The sequence below is a fragment of the Eleutherodactylus coqui genome, chromosome 1 (assembly GCF_035609145.1).
Source record: "Eleutherodactylus coqui strain aEleCoq1 chromosome 1, aEleCoq1.hap1, whole genome shotgun sequence".
NCBI classification, from domain to species: domain Eukaryota; kingdom Metazoa; phylum Chordata; class Amphibia; order Anura; family Eleutherodactylidae; genus Eleutherodactylus; species Eleutherodactylus coqui.
The window spans coordinates 300,670,842-300,692,011 of NC_089837.1; the positions used below are offsets into that span (position 1 = coordinate 300,670,842).

Sequence of the window (21,170 nt, forward strand, 5' to 3'; positions counted from 1 at the left end):
CTGCTCCCGCCTCTTCCAGCCTCCCCCCTGCAGAGAGAGACGCCGAAAACCGAGCCGATATACGGTCGTTTGAATGCACCCTTATTGTAATGATACTATTTCAGAGAAAAAAAACTCATCTGAACAGCAGAGTTTTTACACTGCACAAAAACGCAGTAAGGAAAACTACATCAAATCACATAACATGTAGCATAAAAAAATATTTTTTGCATTTTTTGACTTTGATGTTTAGCTTTAAACTTCTGCAGTTTAAATTGTTCTGAAGAGCAACCTAAAGAGACTTTGATTAACCTTGTGAAATTCTAGCTGACACATTGTGATAAGTGGTTGTATGCAGTTGGCCTTTGGTATAGCTGCACAGATAAGCTGGGAAGGGCTGCAATCCAGAGCGCTCCTCCCTTTCTATAAGGATCAGAGCAGAGTTGTGTATAACTAGTGCAGTGCTAGACTTGTATCCTCTGTGCACAGGAGCCTGCTAGCTGCAAGATCATCATGACCACCAGCATAGATGAACTACTGCCACATCATTTTGGCTACGTGATCCTCACTTTTATCTACAGCTATGTTTTACTCATGTACCTTGGGATAAACGTGGGCAAGGCAAGAAAGAAGTATGGTGTCAAGGTATTGTATTTCCCTGAACTGCTCTCATATCCTCTTCTGAAAGTGTATAGCAGAATGGCCATGACTAGTGCTGTCGTGCTGTGCAGGCATTTTGCAGGGCATTGTGCAGTCCCACAAGGCTTTGTGTTCAGTAATGCGTTTCTTCTAGGCCTTCTGTTATGTATTGTTTACAAATAGTATCTGCTAATGCTACAAAGATGATACAAAAGCTGTGCTCCTTCTCTGCAAAAACCTATACTGGTATTCCTGTGCCTGTAGGTATATACACCAAAGAACTCAGAAATTTGCTTTGCTTTTTCATTAGCTTTTAGTAGAGGGCAGTTAGATTTACTACACCTGACATATAGCATGCGAGGTATCCCCGATAAAGCGCATACCCCACAATTAGTAAATTATAGTATATTCTATTGACTTGCTGAAGTGCTAATGACCCCGCCTCCTCCCCCCAAGTATGCAGGAAACAGACAACTCATTTTATGCAATGAAGTTTGCCTGGCAATGGTGAGGCTTCTGTAGACCCTAGCAAATCTGCTGCTATCGCCAGGGGAAGTTGTGGGAAACCGCACGCTTCCCTTGCCTCAGCCACATGTACTACATGGGCCAAGTATGCCAGTGCAAGGGCTACTGATACTCTAAGGCTGGGTTCACACTGGGTGTATTCCCACCGGAAATCCCGCGGTTTGGCTACAGCAAAAACCGTGCGATTTCCGCCAGAAGAACCACCGCGGAAAAACCCACGGCAGCTTTGAAGCGACCCGGCCGCTCGCTGTTCCGCTGCGGCCGGCGCTCCCATAGAGGCCGCGGTTCCAGCCTGACTTACCGCAGCGGATTGGCCGTCCCGTGTGGACGAGATTTCTGAGAAATCTCGTCCACATGGCTGGCTAATCCCGAGATTAGCGGCCGCAGGCGGATTTGCAGCGGCGAAATTCCGTGCGGAATTTCTGCGACAAATCCGCCCTGTGTGAACCCAGCCTAAAACTCTCTGCTTTCACTTATAGGGATAGTCCCATCAACCATAAGGCCACTCTCAAACATCAAAGCGCCACATTAATCGCTGTATAACGCTCCCATTAATTTTATTGGAGCCTCACAGACATGTGCTTGAACATGGCGCTTTCCAGCACAACAATTTTCAAGCATTGTTTGTTTTTTGTTTTTTTTCCACATTTAGTGCACCTTATCATCCATCACAATGATGGGGTGCGCAAAGAGCCGCTGTCAGAGGCAGGAATCTGCTTCCGAAAACGACAAAATTGTGGCAAAGTGCCGTGATCTAAATTATGACGTTTGCTGACAGTATGTGTGCAAGTGGCCTTGGGCACAAAAATGGGTTGTCCATTAGTCGTTTATTACCGTAGATTCCTCGCTGAATACATTGATCATAGGCCCCTTGCACACGGGCGGAAATTCTGCGGTGGGATTTCCCTCAGAATTTCTGCCAATGCCCGCTGCCATAGGATTGCATGCATGCACACGATCCTATGCACACAGCCAGAATTTGTCTGCGTGAAAACACGCAGAAAAAAAATCGTGGCACAGAAATGTGAATAAAGAGCCGCTGGCTCCGCTCTGCACATGCGCCGGCTGGGCGGCAGCTGGCACATCACAGAGAAGAGTAGACGCCGGGAGCGTGTGAGGTGCAGATCTCTGCAGGGGCACGGGTTCGCATCCTGCTGCGAGAATTCTCGCAGTGGGATCCGACCTAGCCATCTGCAGGCGGCCATATTTTAGCCATGTTTTTGCCACTACACGAGTTTGGTGTAAACCATAGTAACTATTATTTTAAAGCGCCATTTATTCCAGGGTGCTATACATATGGCTGCTGGGCTTAGATACAATGTGATCGGATTTAAACTAAAGCTGTTCAGAGGCTTCTCGAAAAAAATTACAGGACAGTTCCCAATAAGTGTTGTGCATATAGTCAGCGGGGAAAGAGGTTTAGTTTTCCGTCCACCCCCCCCCCCACCCCCCCTCCTTATTTCCCAAGAGAAAAAAAAATATTACCAAATGTTGCCATCTGGAGAATATTTGGCACTGTTAAAGTATAATATACAGGAACATGTCAGCTAAGAACCATCCAGTGTGGTTTGGGGCTTGATTATGTTTACTATTCTGAGATTTGCCATGTTTAAAATATCTATAGATATGGTTACCTTAGGCATGTCGGTGTGCTCCTTACACATGTTCAGTTAATTTTTTACCACCTCCCTGATAATAAAGTTTGACCAGCAACGCCCGTTCAGTCAATGTCTGAGTCCTAGCACTGCAGTCATACTGTACCGATCTGAATAACAGATTTACAGAAGCCTTTCACCAGCTGCATTATATACGGTACATCATACCATTCACGCACAGTGCAACATATTCTTCTGGTGGCAACACTTGATACACATTTTTTTTTTTTGAGAAATCTTAACCCCATCCTACACAGAATATGCATCCTATCTTTTTTAGTGATCTGCCCCATAGTTTCTTCACTAGAGACCTCTGAGCACATCTAGTTTAATTATCATCAACCTATTGTAAAAGAGAAAATAAGTACAATAAACATGGACTTAGGCTGGGTTCACACAGGGCAGAATCCCGACGGAAATCTTGCGGTTTTGCCGCAACAAAAAAACCTTAATTTCTGCCAGGAAAGCGCAGCTTCAAAACCCGCTGCACTTAGCCTCGGGTTTTGGAGCAGCTTAGCCGCATGCTTTTCCATTGCGGCCGGCGCTCCCATAGAAAGGAGCACAGCCGCAACAGGAAAAAAAAGACATGCTGCGGCCGGGAAATCCACGCCACAGTGCCGGATTTGCCACGACGGGTTGGCTGTCCTGTGTGGACAAGTGTTTTTGGGTTTTTTTTACGAATCTCGTCCACATGGTTGGCTAATCCCAAGATTGGCATCTGCAGGCAGATTTGCCGCAGCGAAATTTTGCAGCAAATACGCCCTATGTGAACCCAGCCCTAATGTGTTTTAAACTTATACAGAGGGAGAGTGGATTCTGCCCTCAAGGGCTTACAGCCTACAAGGGAAGGGGGAAGACTGAGACAGTAGGTGAGGGTAAAAGCTGCCCATATAGTGGTGGCAGAAGGATTACTGTATGTCCTAGGCTTTTTTTGAAGAGGTACAGTAGGTTTCCAGGTTGCTTTTGCAGCTTGCAACCCTAATTGATGATGAAGGTTGTAAAGCAATAAAATGCAGATGACTATTTTACAACCCTTTTTTTTTTTTTTTTTTGTGCAAAGTCATCTTTCGTTGCAAATTCTCAGTGTTAACCAGAATGATTACATGAAACTGTACTTGAATTTCTCAACAGTAGGAAGACCAGTTTATCTCGTAGTCGAACAACTCTAGGAATACAATCTTAACCCCTTAGTGACGGAGCTTTTTTGCTTTTTTTCCATTTTTTTTTTTCCTACTCCCTTTTAAAAAATCGTAGCTCCTTAATTTATCCATCGACGTCGCTGTATGTGGGCTTGTTTTTTTGTGGGATGAGTTGTATTTTTCAATAGCACTATTTATTGTACCATATAATGTACTGAAAAACTTTTAAAAAATTCTTAGCGGAGAGAAATGGAAAAAAAACAACATTCCACCATCTTTCGGTGCGTCCTGTTTCTACAGCACACAAATTGCAACAAAAACGACCTGATATTTTTATTCTATGGGTCAGTACGATTGCTACGATACCAAACTTATATAGTGTTTTTTTTTTCTTTTTGCTGTAGTACTAGAGATGAGCGAACGTACTCAGTAAGGGCGATTTCGCAATCGAGCACCGCGATTTTCGAGTACTTCACTACTCGGGTGAAAAGTACTCGGGTGTGCTGTGGGGTTGCAGAGGGGAGTGGGGGGTAGCAGCGGGGAACAGGGGGGAGCCCTCTCTTCTATGGGTCAGTACGATTGCTACGATACCAAACTTATATAGTGTTTTTTTTTTTTTTGTTTTTTTTTTGCTGTAGTACTAGAGATGAGCGAACGTACTCAGTAAGGGCGATTTCGCAATCGAGCACCGCGATTTTCGAGTACTTCACTACTCGGGTGAAAAGTACTCGGGTGCGCTGTGGGTGAGCGGGGGGTTGCAGCGGGGAGTGGGGGGGGAGAGGGAGAGAGAGGGCTCCCCCCTGTTCCCCGCTGCTACCCCCCACTCCCCTCTGCAACCCCACAGCACACCCGAGTACTTTTCACCCGAGTAGTGAAGTACTCGAAAATCGCGGTGCTCGATTGCGAAATCGCCCTTACCGAGTACGTTCACTCATCTCTATGTAGTACTTTTATTTATTTTTTTAAGATATTTAATTTTTTTTCAATTTTCTGCAGTCATTTTGTGCGCGCAATACCTTTTTTTAAATTTTTTCGTCGACGTAGTTGAGCAAGGGCCCATTGTTTGCGGGATGTCCTGAAGTTTCCAATAGTATTAATTTGGAATACATACGACTTTTTGATCGCTTTTTATTGCGTTTTTTTCTGGGAGGCAGGGTAACTAAAAAAAGTGTATTTCTGGCGATCTTTTTTTTTTTTTTTTTTCAGACGACGTTCACCGTGCGGGAAAAATAATGCACTGCTTTGATAGATCAGACTTTTACAGACGCGGCGATATCAAATACATATTTGTATTTTATGATTTTGATTTTTAATAATGGATATGGCAAAAGGGGGGTGATTTAAACTTTTATAACTTTTTTTTTTTTTTAAACAATTAAAAAAACTTTATTGGTTTTTTTTTTTTTACTTTACTTTGAAGTCCCCCTGGGGGACCTTAACATGCGATGCTTTGATCGCTCCTGCAGTATGACGTAATGCTATAGCATTACGTCATACTGCTTTTTTACAGGCAGTCTTTCAAGCCACCCTGTGTGGATGGCTTGATAGGCAGTCTGCTAAGGCAGCCCTGGGGCCATTCATTAGGCCCCCGACTGCCATGACACCTGCACGGATCCCCCGATCTCACCGCGGGGGGGCCGTGCGGGTTCGGGGGATTTAAATGTCGCTGTCAGAATTGACAGCGGCATTTAAAGGGTTAATAGCCACGATCGGCTGAGTGCAGCTATTGCCCGCGGGTGTCAGCTGTAATAAACAGCTGATGCCCGTGCTGTATGGAGGGAGATAGCGCCGCTACCTCCCTCCATACACGTCCTGCAACAGCAGGACGTAGTTTTACGATAGGGCCGTCACTAAGGGGTTAAAGGGGTTGTCCCGCGCCGAAACGGGGTTTTTTTTTTTTCAACCCCCCCCCGTTCGGCGCGAGACAACTCCGATGCAGGGACTTAAAAAAAAAAACAGCACAGCGCTTACCTTAATCCCCGCGCTCCGGTGACTTCTATACTTACCGGTGAAGATGGCCGCCGGGATCTTCTTCCTCCGTGGACCGCAGCTCTTCTGTGCGGTCCATTGCCGATTCCAGCCTCCTGATTGGCTGTGACGGGGCGGAGCTACACGGAGCCGGCATCCTGCACGAGAGGCTCCATTGAAGAAAGCAGAAGACCCGGACTGCGCAAGCGCGGCTAATTTGGCCATCGGAGGCCGAAAATTAGTCGGCACCATGGGAACGAGGACGCCAGCAACGGAGCAGGTAAGTATAAAACTTTTTATAACTTCTGTATGGCTCATAATTAATGCACAATGTACATTACAAAGTGCATTAATATGGCCATACAGAAGTGTATAGACCCACTTGCTGCCGCGGGACAACCCCTTTAAACCTTAGGCCAGATGCCCACACATGTAATTTGCTTTGTGCCAACCACATGCGACAGTATGTAATGACATTACGTACTTGCAGCAGGCTGCCGATTGCCATGCAATATCTGGGTGTCTATGCGTGTAATATGCGCCAAGATAGAACATGCTGCAATCTTTATTGTGCATGTATTTCGTGCAATATGTGTGATCTACAGCATGGGAGCTTACGGCAGATTGGTACGGCATATTCTGCGCTCAAACCTGTGTGAAATACACTGCAACAACACGATTAGGTGAAAAAGCTGACATGGACATATTATAGTCCTCCCCCTCTCTTCCTTTTTCTCGGTAAATATGCTCCTCCCAAATTGTTTTACTGTTGGGGTCCCCATGATCAGCTTTAATTATGGGAGTACCTAACAGGCTCTTTTTTAGCAGCCAATTTGCCCAAATAATATTTTTCGACCAATATCTCCATTATTCCCAAGAGCAAATTAAGTTCTGAGAATTAGCCCTGCCCCCGTCCCGCCTCTCCCCATTGCAAATAGTGCAGAGGGGCGGAGAGGAGGCAAAGAGGGGGCGGGAGCTCAGTTCCAACTCCTGGCTCTTCCATCCTCCCCTCCTCCCCCTGCACATGAGGACGACGTATATCGGCTCGGCGTGGGAATGCACCCTTAGGGTCGCCGAGGCTCATGAACGACTAAACTGCTAACAACAACAATCTTAGGCAAAGTGTAGCAAAAATAAGAGGGGCCCAAATGCAGATATATTATACCAACAGTCACATCTCTAGAGCTTACAGAGGCATTGGAGGGGTCCTAAAAGAGCAGGATGTCAAACCGCAAGAAATATGACACACACACACACACACGTTTAAATATATAATTGTAAATATCACTATTCCAGGACCCAATATTACCACCATACAGTAATTAAAATGAGCATGACCCTCCCCCAACCCCCCCCCCCCCCCAGGGGTTTTCTGAGTCATTTTGCTTCCTTTTATATACATCCTGCTGCCTGTGCCCTAGAATAAAACTACCTATACTCACTCATCCTTGCTCCCTGCACCTCCAGCACTTCCGCTCTGTTCTCTTTGCCTGGTTTGTTTGCATGCTGTGGAGTCAGCCTGTGAATAGAACATCACAGGCTGCTATGGCCAGTTGCAGACCTCGAAGCTTGACCACTGAGGTCTGTGGTTGGCAGCAGCAACCTACGACGTCCTTTTCAAAAGGCTAATTGCAGAATATAAACAGAGTGCCAGCAGGTAGAACGGATAGGTGGTGCGTGGGATAGGCTGTTTTATTATTCTGGGGCACAGGCCGGATTTATTAAAAATAAAAAACTTTAAAAACCCCTTTAACTGCATCTGTCACACCAAATATTGCAGCCAACCACGTTTGTACATGCAACGTTTTCTGTATTTAGCAGCAGTTTTATGAAACTGCTTTTGAAGTACCAGGTGTAAAAGCCATTTTAAAATTGGGACAGTGGATAGCAGTCAGCTGAATTATAACTATACAAGCATCAATCACTCTTAACTCAGGATGAGCAGCAGGGGCCACAAGTAATGTCTTCCAGAGGTCAGCTGAGTGCCTGGGATGGCAATACAGTAATAGAAAATACTGGAAAACAACCAGGCAGATTGTGTCTGGTTCTTTGCAAGTAATCTTCTATGACTTTGCTCTTTAGTTTGATATTCAAGATTCTGTTGTTCATTATGTCAGCAACTTCTATCTAAAGGATAAATGTGGACTACATCACAAAAAATATTTCCCTGCCTCCACTATCTTTGCTTTTTCTCACGTACTATCCAGTGCTTTGGACCACTCACAGTTTGCATAAGTGCAGATCTTGTACCAGCAGACAGTCAGTGCTTCTTTATTGCTACATTTGTCATGTGTTTATTTAAGTTGCCCTGTTCCTGAATGTAAGGCTTTCTCTTTATAGTATCCACAGATGTATTCAGACAAAGAGAATATCTTTAATTGTATCCAAAGAGCACATCAGAACACATTGGAACTGTATCCAGCTTGGCTGATCTTCCAGCTCATCGCAGGTCTTGCGTTTCCAGTAAGTAAAACCAATTGTCAGCTACATCTCACATGGTCCGTTTTTAACATTTCTTATTTCAGTCTGAATTTACACACTGAACTTCAAGCATGAAGGCTGCTAACTTGGAAAAGGAAAGCAGCATCCAGTTGGAGAAACGTAGTTCAGTACTCATTTCCACAGACATCAATTATGCTTTTACGGCAAACCTAAATGGGCGCAGTTCATGCAATTATGCCAATTTTCTGGCATTGTTGCATTGAAAAGAATATTGTGTACATTTGCTGTTCAGAAAGCCATTCTCTGCGTTGTTGATCTTTAGCTTTTAGGTATTTCAGTATGTTCAACAGAGTATTCTAACCTTGATGGTGCTGGTGTGAACATGGTCTAATAAATGTGATTATTATAAAAAACTGTGGGAGCACTTAAAAAGGGTGCTTTAAAAAGAGAAAATTCTATACTTGCCTATTCCTTTCCCCGTCAGTCTACTTACCAGATCTTCACCTCCTATATCTTCTCCTGTCTCCTGCAGTCCCGGTGGGTCACCTCACCTCCAGCTGGCTGCTTCCTCAGAGGCTACGTACCTTCACAGGCAGTCTCCTTCCTTCCGGCAATGTACTTTAGAGCAAAAGTATAGAAAGTGGCAGCACACTTTTGCTGGCAATGTACGGTATGTCACCGATACTATGCTTTCCTGGTTGACTTCCTATCTCTCTTACTGACCGCTTGTTCAGTGCATCATTTACCAGCTCTACTACTTTTCCTCTTCCCCTGCTGTTGGGTTTCCTCAGGTTTTGGTCCTTGGTCCTATCCTCCTCCCACCCCTTCCATTTACCTATTGGTAAAACTTTTGGTTATTTGGGTTTCAATACCATACTTCCTCTGACAGCACAGCTTTGCTACTACAAAATGCCAGTGATTCTGTCTGCTGTTTCTTACCACTACATTGTCTCCCTCTCTTAAACCGAATCTCTCAAAAACTTGCATTTTCACCATCTACTAACCAATCTATAATCTCCATCTCAGCTTGTGCAACCAGCATGCCTGCTGTCTTATTTGCACCTCAAAAACTTCTATTCTGACCTTTTCCTTGCCATGGAGGCATCAAAAACTCTTATTACAATTATCCACTCTCAACTTGATTACTGTAACTCGCTACTGATCAGTCTTCCCCCCCCCTCCAATCCATCCTTAATGCAGCAGCCAGGCTAATCTTTTTGTCAAGCTACACTGATGCCTCCACCCTGTACCAACCACTGCCCATCAAATATAGAATACAACTTAAACTCCTTACTCTCACCCCTAAGGCCCTCCACAATGCTGTGCAACACTAGATCTCCTCCCTAATCTCCGTTTACCACCCAACCTGTGATTTCCACCCTGCTAATGGTTTTGGATTAAATTCTTCTCTAATCTGGATTTTTCCTGAGCTGGATCAATTCTCTGGCATGCACTGCCCCAGATCAAAAACACATTGTTTTAGGGAGGCCTACTATATTCCCTAAACTAAATTCTTCTCCATCTACCCTGCATCTACACTTCCTCTTGGAAACCTGACCCACTTCTTCCCACTGAATTCCTCACACACCCTTTTGTCCTGTGTATACACAAACATGCTGGTGATCAAACTCGCACAGCTTCTATATTTTATGGTATCCTATGTGTATACTTCTAGGTCTCATGCCCACGGGCACGCATGGTTTCCTAATTTGGAATCCCACAGTGGTTTCCACCCGTGCCCACACCCATGAGGCCAAAACATGACATTTACTCACCTGTCCGGACGTGGCTGAACACTCCTCCGTCGCAGATGGATCTTTTTTTTTTTCTGCTCCGTCATGGCACAGCCAGTGGCAGCTGTGGCTATGCTGCAGATATGACAGATTCCATTGGCTTCAATGAAAGCTGTTCCTGCGGGATCTGCAGATGAATGGAGAGTGCTGCGATTCCTTCCCACGCGTGCGGTCCACTCACCAAGGGGGGAAAAAAAATCACCTACGCATGCATTATATTGCCCTGGGGATGCTAATGCATCCCTATGGGCACGGATCTCCCGCACGGGAGACACATGTGGATTTTATAATATCCACCCATAGACATTGGGTCTTAGTGTTAAGCTCTTGCAAGCAGGGCCCTCACCACTAGTCAAGATGACACATCAGTTTATTATTGTATGTTATGCCTTATTTTGTGTAGATTTCCCCAGTTTGTATAGCGCTACAGAATACTTGGTGCTAAATGTTTTTTATATAAAAACAACCCATAGACAAACATAGGATGTACTTAAAAATATTTTCTTATTTCTTTAGCTCTCTGCTTCTGTTCTTGGAGCAATATGGGTGACCAGTCGTTTTTCATATGCTCAAGGATACTATACTGGAGGTATGTCATATGTTATCTTATGCAAAACACTTGTAAACTATTGATGGCCTATCCTCAGGAAAGGTAATCGGCAATAGATTATCAGGGGTCTGTCATTCAGAAGCCCAATTGATCAGCTGTTATTTGGGCTGGTGCACTTATGCTCCTGATCTGACTTCTGCAGTGGCCAAGCTTGGTATTGCAAGTAATGAAATTAATATGCACTTGGCCTGCAATACCAAGCCTGGTCACTGCAGTGGGAACAGGGCTGTCTGCTTCCTGCAGCAATCGGCTCTGTGCATGAGGAACGAGCCTAGAGAATAGATGATCAATAAGAGTCCTTTGCAACAGACCTTCCCCAATTTAGTATTGATAACCAAACCTGAGAATAGACCAGTTTTGTATGCAACTGGACAATGCCTTTTGTCGGTTGAAGATGATCCTTTTCTATGATGTTAAATAAAAGCGAGTCGAACTCAGCAACTTCTTTTGGATCAGATGAAAATCTAATGTCTACCATTGGAGGAATGAAGGTACAAGTATGTTAATTTTGAACTTGTCTTATCCTTTGCCCCCCTGAAGATGAGCACTACCAGATATGTCTTGCAGTAGTTTTTCTCATTTCTCCTTAATAAAACTGACATTCCAGCTTGTCCAATCAAAGTGTACATGTTTATGGGGTATTCAGATGTGAGAGCCTTGTGACAAACCCATTTTCTTCCACCCATAAACATGCATGCTGGGACTGCTTGATCCTTCAAGTTCCATTTCACTAAGGAAAAGAATGATAAGTTACATATATCTCCCAAACAAAGTATTGTACATGTTGAAATTCAACAAACTTGATCCCTTTTCACCCAATGAGAAGTGGCATAATTCTTCTGCCAGAACACTACGTGAATGTACTTTTATTGGGTCTAAGTGATGCCCCCCCCCCCCCCCTCTGATTTAAGGTTCATCTTACATTTTGCTTTTTTTGCAGTGCCCATGCCCAACTGTGTAGGAAAGTACAACAGGCTGCCATACAAATACCAGCATGGTGGATACTAAAAGAAATAACAGGGTTTTCCAGACAAGATTATTATACTAGATAAAATTAAAATAATCTAGTACACCTATATGGTAACTTTGTTACACACCTATCTAGCAGCATGTTGGACCTCCTTTGGCCTTCAGAACTACAGCAGTTTATCGTGGCATAGATTCCACTAGGTGCTGAACTTGTTTGGCCCATGTGGACAGGACAGCTTCTTGCAGTTGCTGTAAATTAGATAGAAATACTGAGGTGGGTGGGTGGGGGGGTCGACTTTGTAACTGTTTAATCCTATGACATTTGAGGTGTTGCACCCAAAGGTGAGCAGATCCACCTAACAAATTTTCCCCCATTGGAATTTCTCTCTATTTTAACCTCATGGATTGGAAGGTTGTCTTCTAAAACGCCTGTCTTCTCGTTTTTTTCTGAAAAATAATTGCATCCTTAGGTGGCAGGGGCAATTGAAACTAGTAACTTCTATTATAGGCCATTTGTGCTAAGGAACAGTGAAATATCAAACACATTTTGGCTGCAGTTTGCTTGACTTGCTTTGCCTGTTCATCAGAATGACTCTTGACGACCCCCCCCCCCCCCCCCCCAAGAAAACATTTCGCTGGATGTTTTTCCTAAATCGCACCATTCTCCGTATACTCACAGCTGCACAAGAAAACCCACAAAGTCGTCAGCCTTTAAAATACAGGGACTGGTTAGTCTAGCACTGAAGGCCAGGCCTAGTTTAAAGTCGGTTAGATCGCTTTATTTTTCCTTTCTAGTGTGGATTAATAGTGAAGCTGATGCACAGCAGACTTGCTCACTTGATTTAATACTGTACTTCCTGGTGGTACTATTGTACCTGGTCACCACTAGAAGCTAGGGGTTTGACAGTGCTTGGATGCAGGAACGCCCCTGTCACACTCCTAGCTCCCGATAGGCTGACTTCTCTAAGGTCCTAGCAGGAGCATGTGTATTGATTTTTGCCTGGCCTGGAGGGTTAGTTAGTTTTCCTGTTAGGCTTCATTATTAGCTGTAAATACCTTCATGTTACAGCTGTAACATGGAAGCATTTACAGTTAATAATCGAAGCTTAACAGGAAAACTAACCGGCCAGGCAAAAATCAATACACATGCTGCAGCAATCAGTTTCCCCCGGAGCAGCCCCCTCCCCCCTGCCCAACCAGTAGCCGCCACCTCCGCTCACTGTGTGATCCTGTCGGCGCTGGAGGAATCCCCCCTGCAGAGAGGCAGTGCCTCCGCTCCCTCTCTGCTCCGGCTCTGCTGCCGCCGCTGGCTGTGTGTGTCCTGCCGTCGCTTCCAACCTTGCCGCTGTTGTCCCTGATGGATTGCTGTGTCAGAACAGCACTTTGGGGGGGGGCTTAAACACGACTGTGCCTCTCCTGCCACCACTGGCTCTGGGTCTTATGTCGCCGTCACCGCTCCCAGGCTTGCTATGCCCGTCGAACTGCACTCTCCTGCCACCGCTGGTTTTGGATCTGTTTTGGATCTCCTGCCCCCCTCCCACTCTTGCCACTGTCGGAAAACCTTAGTGGCCTGCCAGGACCTGCATGGGAGGCAGCTTTGCAGCCACTCGGGTACAGGGGGCATCACCAGCCTATCAATCTGGTCACCACTTCGGTGGTGACAAGATTCAATAACACCCTTCCTGGTCACCTGTCTAATTTCCAAGTACAGGTGTTTCTAATACAGTGGCTAGTCAGTGTAAATAAAATAGGATTGAACCATTTACTTTCTCCTGCTTCCCAGCACAGTGACCTCTGCACAGGTCATAGGTTATGCCTAGAGTCACCTTCAATCCACAAGTTCTTCTGGTCCATCTGGCTCCTGTAAAGCGAATCTCTAGCCGCTAAAGGCCCATTTAGACACAATGATAATCGCTCAAAAGATGTCGCTCAAGTGACTTTTGAGCGATCATCGTTGTGTTATTTAAAGCGCAAGATGTCCCCACTTGTCTTCTGCATCCAGCTGTTCCCCCCCCCCCCCCCCCCCCCCCGGCTGTTATACAGCCAGGCGCTCGGAGTGGAGGATGCAGAAGACAAGCGGGGTGTCCCAACTTGTCTTCTGCATCCAGATGTTTTCTGCACGGAGCGCCCTGTTTTCATACCCAGCCTGTGATCGGGGAGCGGGATATGGCTGAAACAATAGTATCAGTTGTATCCTGCTGTGAATCCCTGATAAGATTCATCATCGTCTTTCGGCAGAAAATTAAAAAATGACTATAGAAAAGAATGTGCCAGTATCTAGTTTTAAAGGATTTTATTTTTTTTCAGCCCCATCAAATGTTTTACCAAAAGCTTAGAATGCCATAAATAACAAACTTCGTAATATTCATCTTGGCAATTCCTCTACTGCTCCTGTGCCATCATTTCCCAGGTCGTTCTTCAGTATCTGTTCACCCAGCTGCAGCGATGATGTGACTGCTGTGACCATTGCTGAAGCTGGGTGAGCAGAAACCCAGGAAGTGGGAATTGGTAAGGCGAGTATTAGTCATTTTGTTTAACAGCATTCTAAGCTTTTCGGAGTGTAATAACACATGAGCATAATTTTGTTTTCAGTTGCTGTGTTTTATCTATTTCCAGACCCTGAGAAGAGACTGAAAGGAGCTTATGGCTACATTGGGCTGTTTGGTGCTATCCTCCTGTCACTGACTGCTGCCCTGCAGCTTCTCCACGTGATTTGATGATGACTTTCATTGATCAATGAATCGCACTGAATGAAAAATACATCTTCTGTATTTTCCTACATTTTATAAAGCAAATAAAAAGGTATCAAACTAAAATAGTGTTGCATTTGTACAATAACAGTAACCACTTATTTTAGGGGTGTCTCCTAGCTGTAAAGAAAACCAAGCTGGAATATTTCATTTTTTTTTTTTTTTCCTACTTGATTAACCCTTTCCAATCCACTGTCTGACGTCTTCCTACATTCTGATTGAAGCTTGTACAGCGCCAATGTCAGAAGACGTCCGACAGGGTATTCTTACCGTCTATTGCCAGCCACTCTGCTGTCGAAGCCTCTCTGGCACACACATACTGACTTTAGCCAGCAGATGGGCCTTGTATAACAGCAAAAAGAGAAAGCCTTTTAGGAAACCCTTAATCCAAAATTGGATTGCAAAGGGTTAAGCAATGTTCACACAGATCTTTCTTGTGTTTCTTCTAACTTGTAGGCACATAAAATTCATGTGTCTATGTAGAAGAAGAAAAAGGTTGTTCCTCTAGAGGTCTGTTTAAACACCACTCCCTAGTGCACGCTGCAGTTTGAAATAAATGAACCCAAAAATTCATTAAAAGTAAGGAACAAAAGTAGAAACATTTCAGTTGGTAATTTCATAACTCTCTATTGACCTACATCTAACATCTGGCTGCAGCTTTTTTTGAAAAAAAAAATTGCGTGAACCCACCTTGTAGAAGGTAATTATTTTGTTGTAAACGAGAACATTTTTCCCTTTTTCTCTTCCTAGCAAATGTGTGTAAAGGGCCAGGTCATACTGAAATCCTGGTTAAAAAAAACATTAAATGAACTCCGCCTTATTTTACTTTTCTGATAAACTAGATAAAATTAGGTGTGTCTTATGAAAAGATAACCAGGTGTGGTCTCTAGTTCACATGGCTGAGGCAGAAGTTGGGGAGGAATGAACAGATCATTGATTAACTGTAACTGCTTTTCTGTTTTGCAAATGATTAACACCATTCTGCATAAGAGGAAATTAGCTTAACTCCTTCCAGCCATGCCCTGAACATGTACGGTGCAGCAAGATGGTGATTCCCACATCCCACCATAACTGCAGTAGGATCACATCTGACTGTCAGCCATAGTCCTACAGCAGCCACCTGGATGGAGCTAACTCTGATTCTAGCCAGTTAACCCTAGAGATGTCACTGTCAATGCAGACCGCGGTATCTAGGAAGTTAGGAGAGGGCACCCTTCTTCACCCCATCAGCACCCATGGAATTGGAATGCATTGTGCTGATTGCCATGGCAGTCGAGGGCCAAGTCATTACCTCCAGGTCTACCACGTATGGTGGCCTGTGGTCACTACACTGACAGTAATAGACCTTATTGTCGGTGAGGAAACTAACAGTTTTGAGATCATGTTATTTAAGCAATTAAATGAATCCTCTTTAGGTCCATTCTTTTGTGGCATTTTTTTTGTGTTTTACTATAAAAATTAGATTAAAAAAAACAAAAACCTTACAAATCAACTTTTTTTTTTCCTACAAAATGTAATTCACCCTGGGTATTTGCCAGATCTCTGTAAAGGCAGGCACATCCTTCACCTTCTCAGTTCCAGTCCATAGGACTGGTTGGAGGAGGTTGCTGCTGCCTCTGCTCTGTCTTGGATTCTTCCAAATCTCTAAAGATGGTGGACTGCAGGGTCTTACTACCAAACTGTATGGCATGAGGGGTTACCTCTCCGGTAAGTCTCCACTAGGAGCCTCCAAGTAAACCTGGAATCCTTCTCTTGTCTCCTGCAGCAGATACTGTGCTCCCCTGTCTCTGGAGGCTATGTAGAGAAGTCCCTTTCTCTACCTCATTGGATTCTTCTGCAGTTACGGGAGAACTTTTTTAGTGGCAGTGGGTTACTCCCTGTGGACAGTGCCTAGTAACTACTGCTTTGAGCAGGGGAACTTTGAGGAGAAATGAGTGCTTTCTGAGAGGATCTCCAGCCAGTGCAGTGAGTAGAATTACCCTGAATGAGGAATTGAATTCCGTCTTTGCCTTAACCCTTTATGAATGAAAAATTATAAGAGGATGGCTATATGTGCACTCAATCAGATAAAGGATCTGTATGGTCTTTGCTTGTGGCTTATGACCTCTGTGCAGCGTCTCGCAGGTTGACCCCGGACACATGGCATGCACTGAGGAGCTGGGAGGGCAAGATGCTGGCTTGTCATGGAGGCACTTGCCACGCTCCCGGAGGGATGCACGCGGCCAGGGCAGCGCTGGGCCTCTTCCGGACACTCCTAGGATAGGGATGCCCAATAGATGATAGAACAGGTAAAGAGTTTGTCACAGGTGACGCCATCGTTCTGGTACACACCAGAATAAACTCTGACGGAGAATAAAATGAGCTGCAGACAGATATGAAGTACCTCGGGTCTCTGGGAATGGGAATGGTCACGGCCTGGAATAAACTTTACTTGGCAAACTTCAACAGTACAAGGCACAAGTTAGAGTAATGACGGTGCAGTAATGGCAATGCATAAACAGCAGACTTAGGAGTACCTCCACCAGGTGGCCCAGACTTCAGGACGGCTGGGTGTGACAGACAAAATGGGTGTACGTCTACGCGGTGATCCTCTAGCTCCCGACGGACGCGCATGAAATTTACGTAGATAGTACCTCTGCACTGGGCCTTGACAAGCACTCACGTTTGCTCTCGCTCTTTTTAGATGGGGCCCACTCCTTCACATGCAGCCCCCACACCTGCCTGCAACAGCTTTGATAAGCTGTGTCGCTGATTGGAGCTGTTAATCCTTTAAATGCAGCCATCAATTCTAACAGTGCCATTTAAATGTCCCAATTGATATTTGGTACTCGGGCACTGTAGGAGCATTATAACAATCGCAAGTTCTTGTCCCCTATGAGCACTAAAGGAAAGAAATGTAAAAATTTAGTTTTAAAATTGTATTAATTTAAAAAATAAAAATTGCCATATTTATAATAAAAGAATTAAAACGATAAAACCCCAAAACATATTTGCTATCCCTGCATCTGTAGAGGTCTGATCTATCAAAGTAACACATTATTTACCACGTGTGGTGAAAGTCGTTGAGGGGGGGGGGGGAATAACACCAGAATTGCGCTTTTATTTTTGATAACCCAATCAAAGTTGTACGACTCCAAAATGATACCAATAAAAGGACATCCCACTAAAAAGGAGCCCTTGGACAACTATGTCGATGGAAAAAAAAAAAAGCTATGGGTGTCACAAGATGGTGGCAGAAAATAGTAAAAAAAAAAAACTAAATTATCTCTGTAAAAAAAGTACTGAAGAAAAAAAAAAGCTAAATTTAGTATTGCAATACTCGGACTGACCCATAGAATAAAGTTATGTTATTTTGTTGCAGCGTGGGCGCCGTAAAAACAAGACCCTCCCAAAAGAACGCAGAATTTCATGGGGCTGGGGGGTCTTTTACACTCCACTTAGAATTTTTTTTTTAAGGTTTTTTTTATTTTTCCCCCCCCCAGTATATTATGATACTTTTAAATAGTACCACTGAAAAATGCAATTTATACTGCAAGAAGACAAGCCCCCAGCAATCAAAGTCGATGGATAAATTAGAGTTTTAATTTTTAAAAGGGGATGGTGAGAAGGACCAAACTGCAGATCCAGATGATGTGATTATTATGTAAGGGGTATCTATCCCCTCTAGATCGAGGGAGTAAGGCTCTGTTCACACAGGGCAGAATTTTCATATGGAAAATCCACCTGCAATCTTAAACCCGAGACTAGGCAGCAAAGTGAATGAGATTTTGAAAAATCTTGTCCGCTGCAGCCAAGGTGCACTGAAACTGACATGCGGTTTCATAATTCTGCATCTTCACGTGCTCTCACATTGCATGAAAATCACGCGCTTTTATTGGCTGTGAGAGACCGCCTTACTTTCAGATTCTCTTAGCACGGATTGATTATAACAATAAACGACTAATCTCAATGCCCTTGCTGTCTAAGGGATGACAAGCTGTGCGTTTAGACAGATTGGTTGGTACCAGTGTTGTTTGACTGTAGACCGCCAGCCTGTCTTCGCACAATTCTCTGGCCCCTTTCGTTGATGAGTTCTTTGAAGGAGCCTTACACTGGCATCAAAATTGTGCAAGGTATGTGCATCAGGAGACGATGCTTTCCTGCATGGCACCACGTTACAATATTACGCAGTGGGAAAACAAAATTGCAGCAGGTCCTATCTTTTTGTGACATCGCCCATTGTTTTCAATTAAGCTGCCAGCAGCAGCAACAGCCCCATTGAAAACAATGGGAGAACTCTGCGATCCTCTATTGCGGCTGTGACAACCGCGGCGGGGGATTCCTTCAGCCTCAGTGATGCAAGGCTGTTTTCAGGGGTTTCACATGGTGAGGAGAGCGATATCAGGCTGTGATTCATGGCCCAATATCTCCTTCGCCAGCGTGAAGGAGCCCTAAGTCCACAGGTTCCTCTTTCACTGGATGTTTTTCGTCAATCACACCATTTTCTGGATACTCTTGAGGGCTTATTCACAGGAGCGTATATTGGCCACTGTTTTCACGGCGGCCGATATACGCTACAATGTGAGCTGTCTTCCCCCTTTCCTCCCCCTCGCCAGCTTTCTGCCTCTCTTCTCCCCTCTGGCTGTTTGGATGGGGCAGAGCTAAGTTCCCGCCCCCTCTTTGCCCCTTGTCAAGCAATGTCAACTAAGCAATGGGAGGGGGCAGAGCTTAGCTCTGTCCCCATCCTGCCCACTCCCATTGCCTCTCTCCTCCCCTCCGGCTGTTTGCAGAGAGCCGGCAAGGGGGAAGACAGCTCAGATGGTAGAGTATATTGGCCATCCATGAAAATGGCGGCCAATATACGCTTCTGTGAATTATGCCTAACACTGTTGCTGGTCCAGCATTATTGATAATACATTGTTTGAAGTCGCTCAGATGACTCTGATTTTCCCCTTCTGATGTGCATTTACACTTAAACTGATTCATAGTAAACTTGCTCACGTCTTTAGGCCGTTTTCACACGAGGGACAATATCGCACAATTTTCTCGCGCTGCAACAGCACTACAGATCACATCTATGTGAAGCCCGTGCTTTCCAATGGGTTCCTTCAAATTAGGATGTTTTGTAGGCTGCTACAATGCAAGGAAAAAAATTGTGGCATGCTGAATATTGCTGCGATTGCGATGTTTTGTAGCCCAGGTTTACCTATGGAGTCTTCTTTTGTGTCGCATCGCACAAAATCACATTTTTCATCCGGTGTGATGCAACTTTTACAGTAGGAAGTCCTACTGTTTCCCCTAAATTAAGCCCTAGCTGCATTAAAAAATAAATAAAATACATTACCTAACAGGCGCTGTCCGCTCCTCCGCACTTCTCCTCTTGAAACTCCAGGACACTTTTTGCAGTTTTCAGCCGCCACTTCCTGGTTTAGGGGATTCATAAATCCCGCCTGCAGGAAGCGCTGGCTCTGATTAGTTCATTGAGCGCTGCATTGATTGGCTGAGCCGTGGCGCTCGAGAACCAATCACCGCTATCGCATTGAATGGCTGTGATTGGTTTTTGAGTGCTCGATCAATACTGAAAAGCGCTTTTTTTTTCTGCACATGAGCGGACATCAACTGCGATCTTTCTGCTCATTGGCGAAAAATCGCAGCATGTTCTACTTTTAGCAGATTCAACGCAGATGGCTTCCATTGAAGTCAATGGAAGTTGTCCGACCCGCGGCCCTTCCGCAATTGACATTGCGGAAAGGTTGCAGATTCTGCATCATCACTAGGCAATGACTCGGGAAAAAAAGGTTTAAAAAAATTTATAAAAATTTGTACTGCGCATGTCCGATAGCTCGCTGTGCGGACTATCCGCAATCTAGGAAAGACAGGTACACGCGGATTTCGCTGCAGGCTCCGACATGCGAAATCCGGCCCGGTCGTGTGCAGCCCGCCTTAGTCTGCATACCCCTGTTAATGCTGGATTCAGACGAACGTATATCGGCTGGCTTTTCACACCCAGTCGATATACGTCGTCTCTCTCTGCAGCAGGGGGGAGTCTGGACGAGCCAGAAGGAGTGCTCTGAGCTCCTGCCCCCTCTCTGCCTACTCTCCGCTCGTCTGCACTATCTGCAATGGGGACAGGCGGGACGGGGGCTGGGGCTAATGCTCGGAACTTAGCCCCGCCCCATCCTGCCTCCTTTCATTGCAAATAGTGCAGAGGGGCGGAGAGGAGGCAGAGAGGGGGCGGGAGCTCAGTTCCTGCCCCTGGCTCTTTCATCCCCCCCCCCCTGCAGATGAGGACGACGTATATATCGGCTCGGCGTGAAAACCGAGCCGATATACAGTCGTCTGAATCCACCCTAAGGCAGGTTTTTGACAGGTTAAAAAAAAATCTGACGAAGATGAATCATTTCAGATTATTTAATGTGACCTATTATCTGTACAATTCCATTAAAACAAACTGAGATCACTTAGCGTGGAAAACTAAAAGATAACAAAACTAAAATAATGTGGTTGTATAAGTGTGCTTTAGGGCCCATTTACACCACAAAGATGATCGCTCATAAGATGGGTTTTGAGCAATCATTTTGCATAAACTGCTATAAACTACTATTTGGTACTAATGCCTATTAGTACCAATTAGTAGCATGCGAGCCACTGGGAGCTGCATTCAGGGAACAGACCTCCCACTGTTCCCTGATTACATTCCCTTTGTTCTGCTGCGGGGCCGA

At 44.8% G+C, this 21,170-nt stretch overlaps 1 protein-coding gene across 1 annotated transcript; it reads left to right on the plus strand.

The window, feature by feature from the left end:
* The first annotated feature begins 407 nt into the window (after nt 1-407).
* Nucleotides 408-14,535, plus strand: LOC136573378 (glutathione S-transferase 3, mitochondrial-like). Its single transcript, XM_066574676.1, has 4 exons — nt 408-624; nt 8,246-8,368; nt 10,657-10,729; nt 14,336-14,535. The coding sequence occupies exons 1-4, from the start codon at nt 493-495 to the stop codon at nt 14,434-14,436; spliced, it is 429 nt and encodes a 142-aa protein (XP_066430773.1). The 5' UTR covers nt 408-492; the 3' UTR covers nt 14,437-14,535.
* Nucleotides 14,536-21,170: the final 6,635 nt, after the last annotated feature.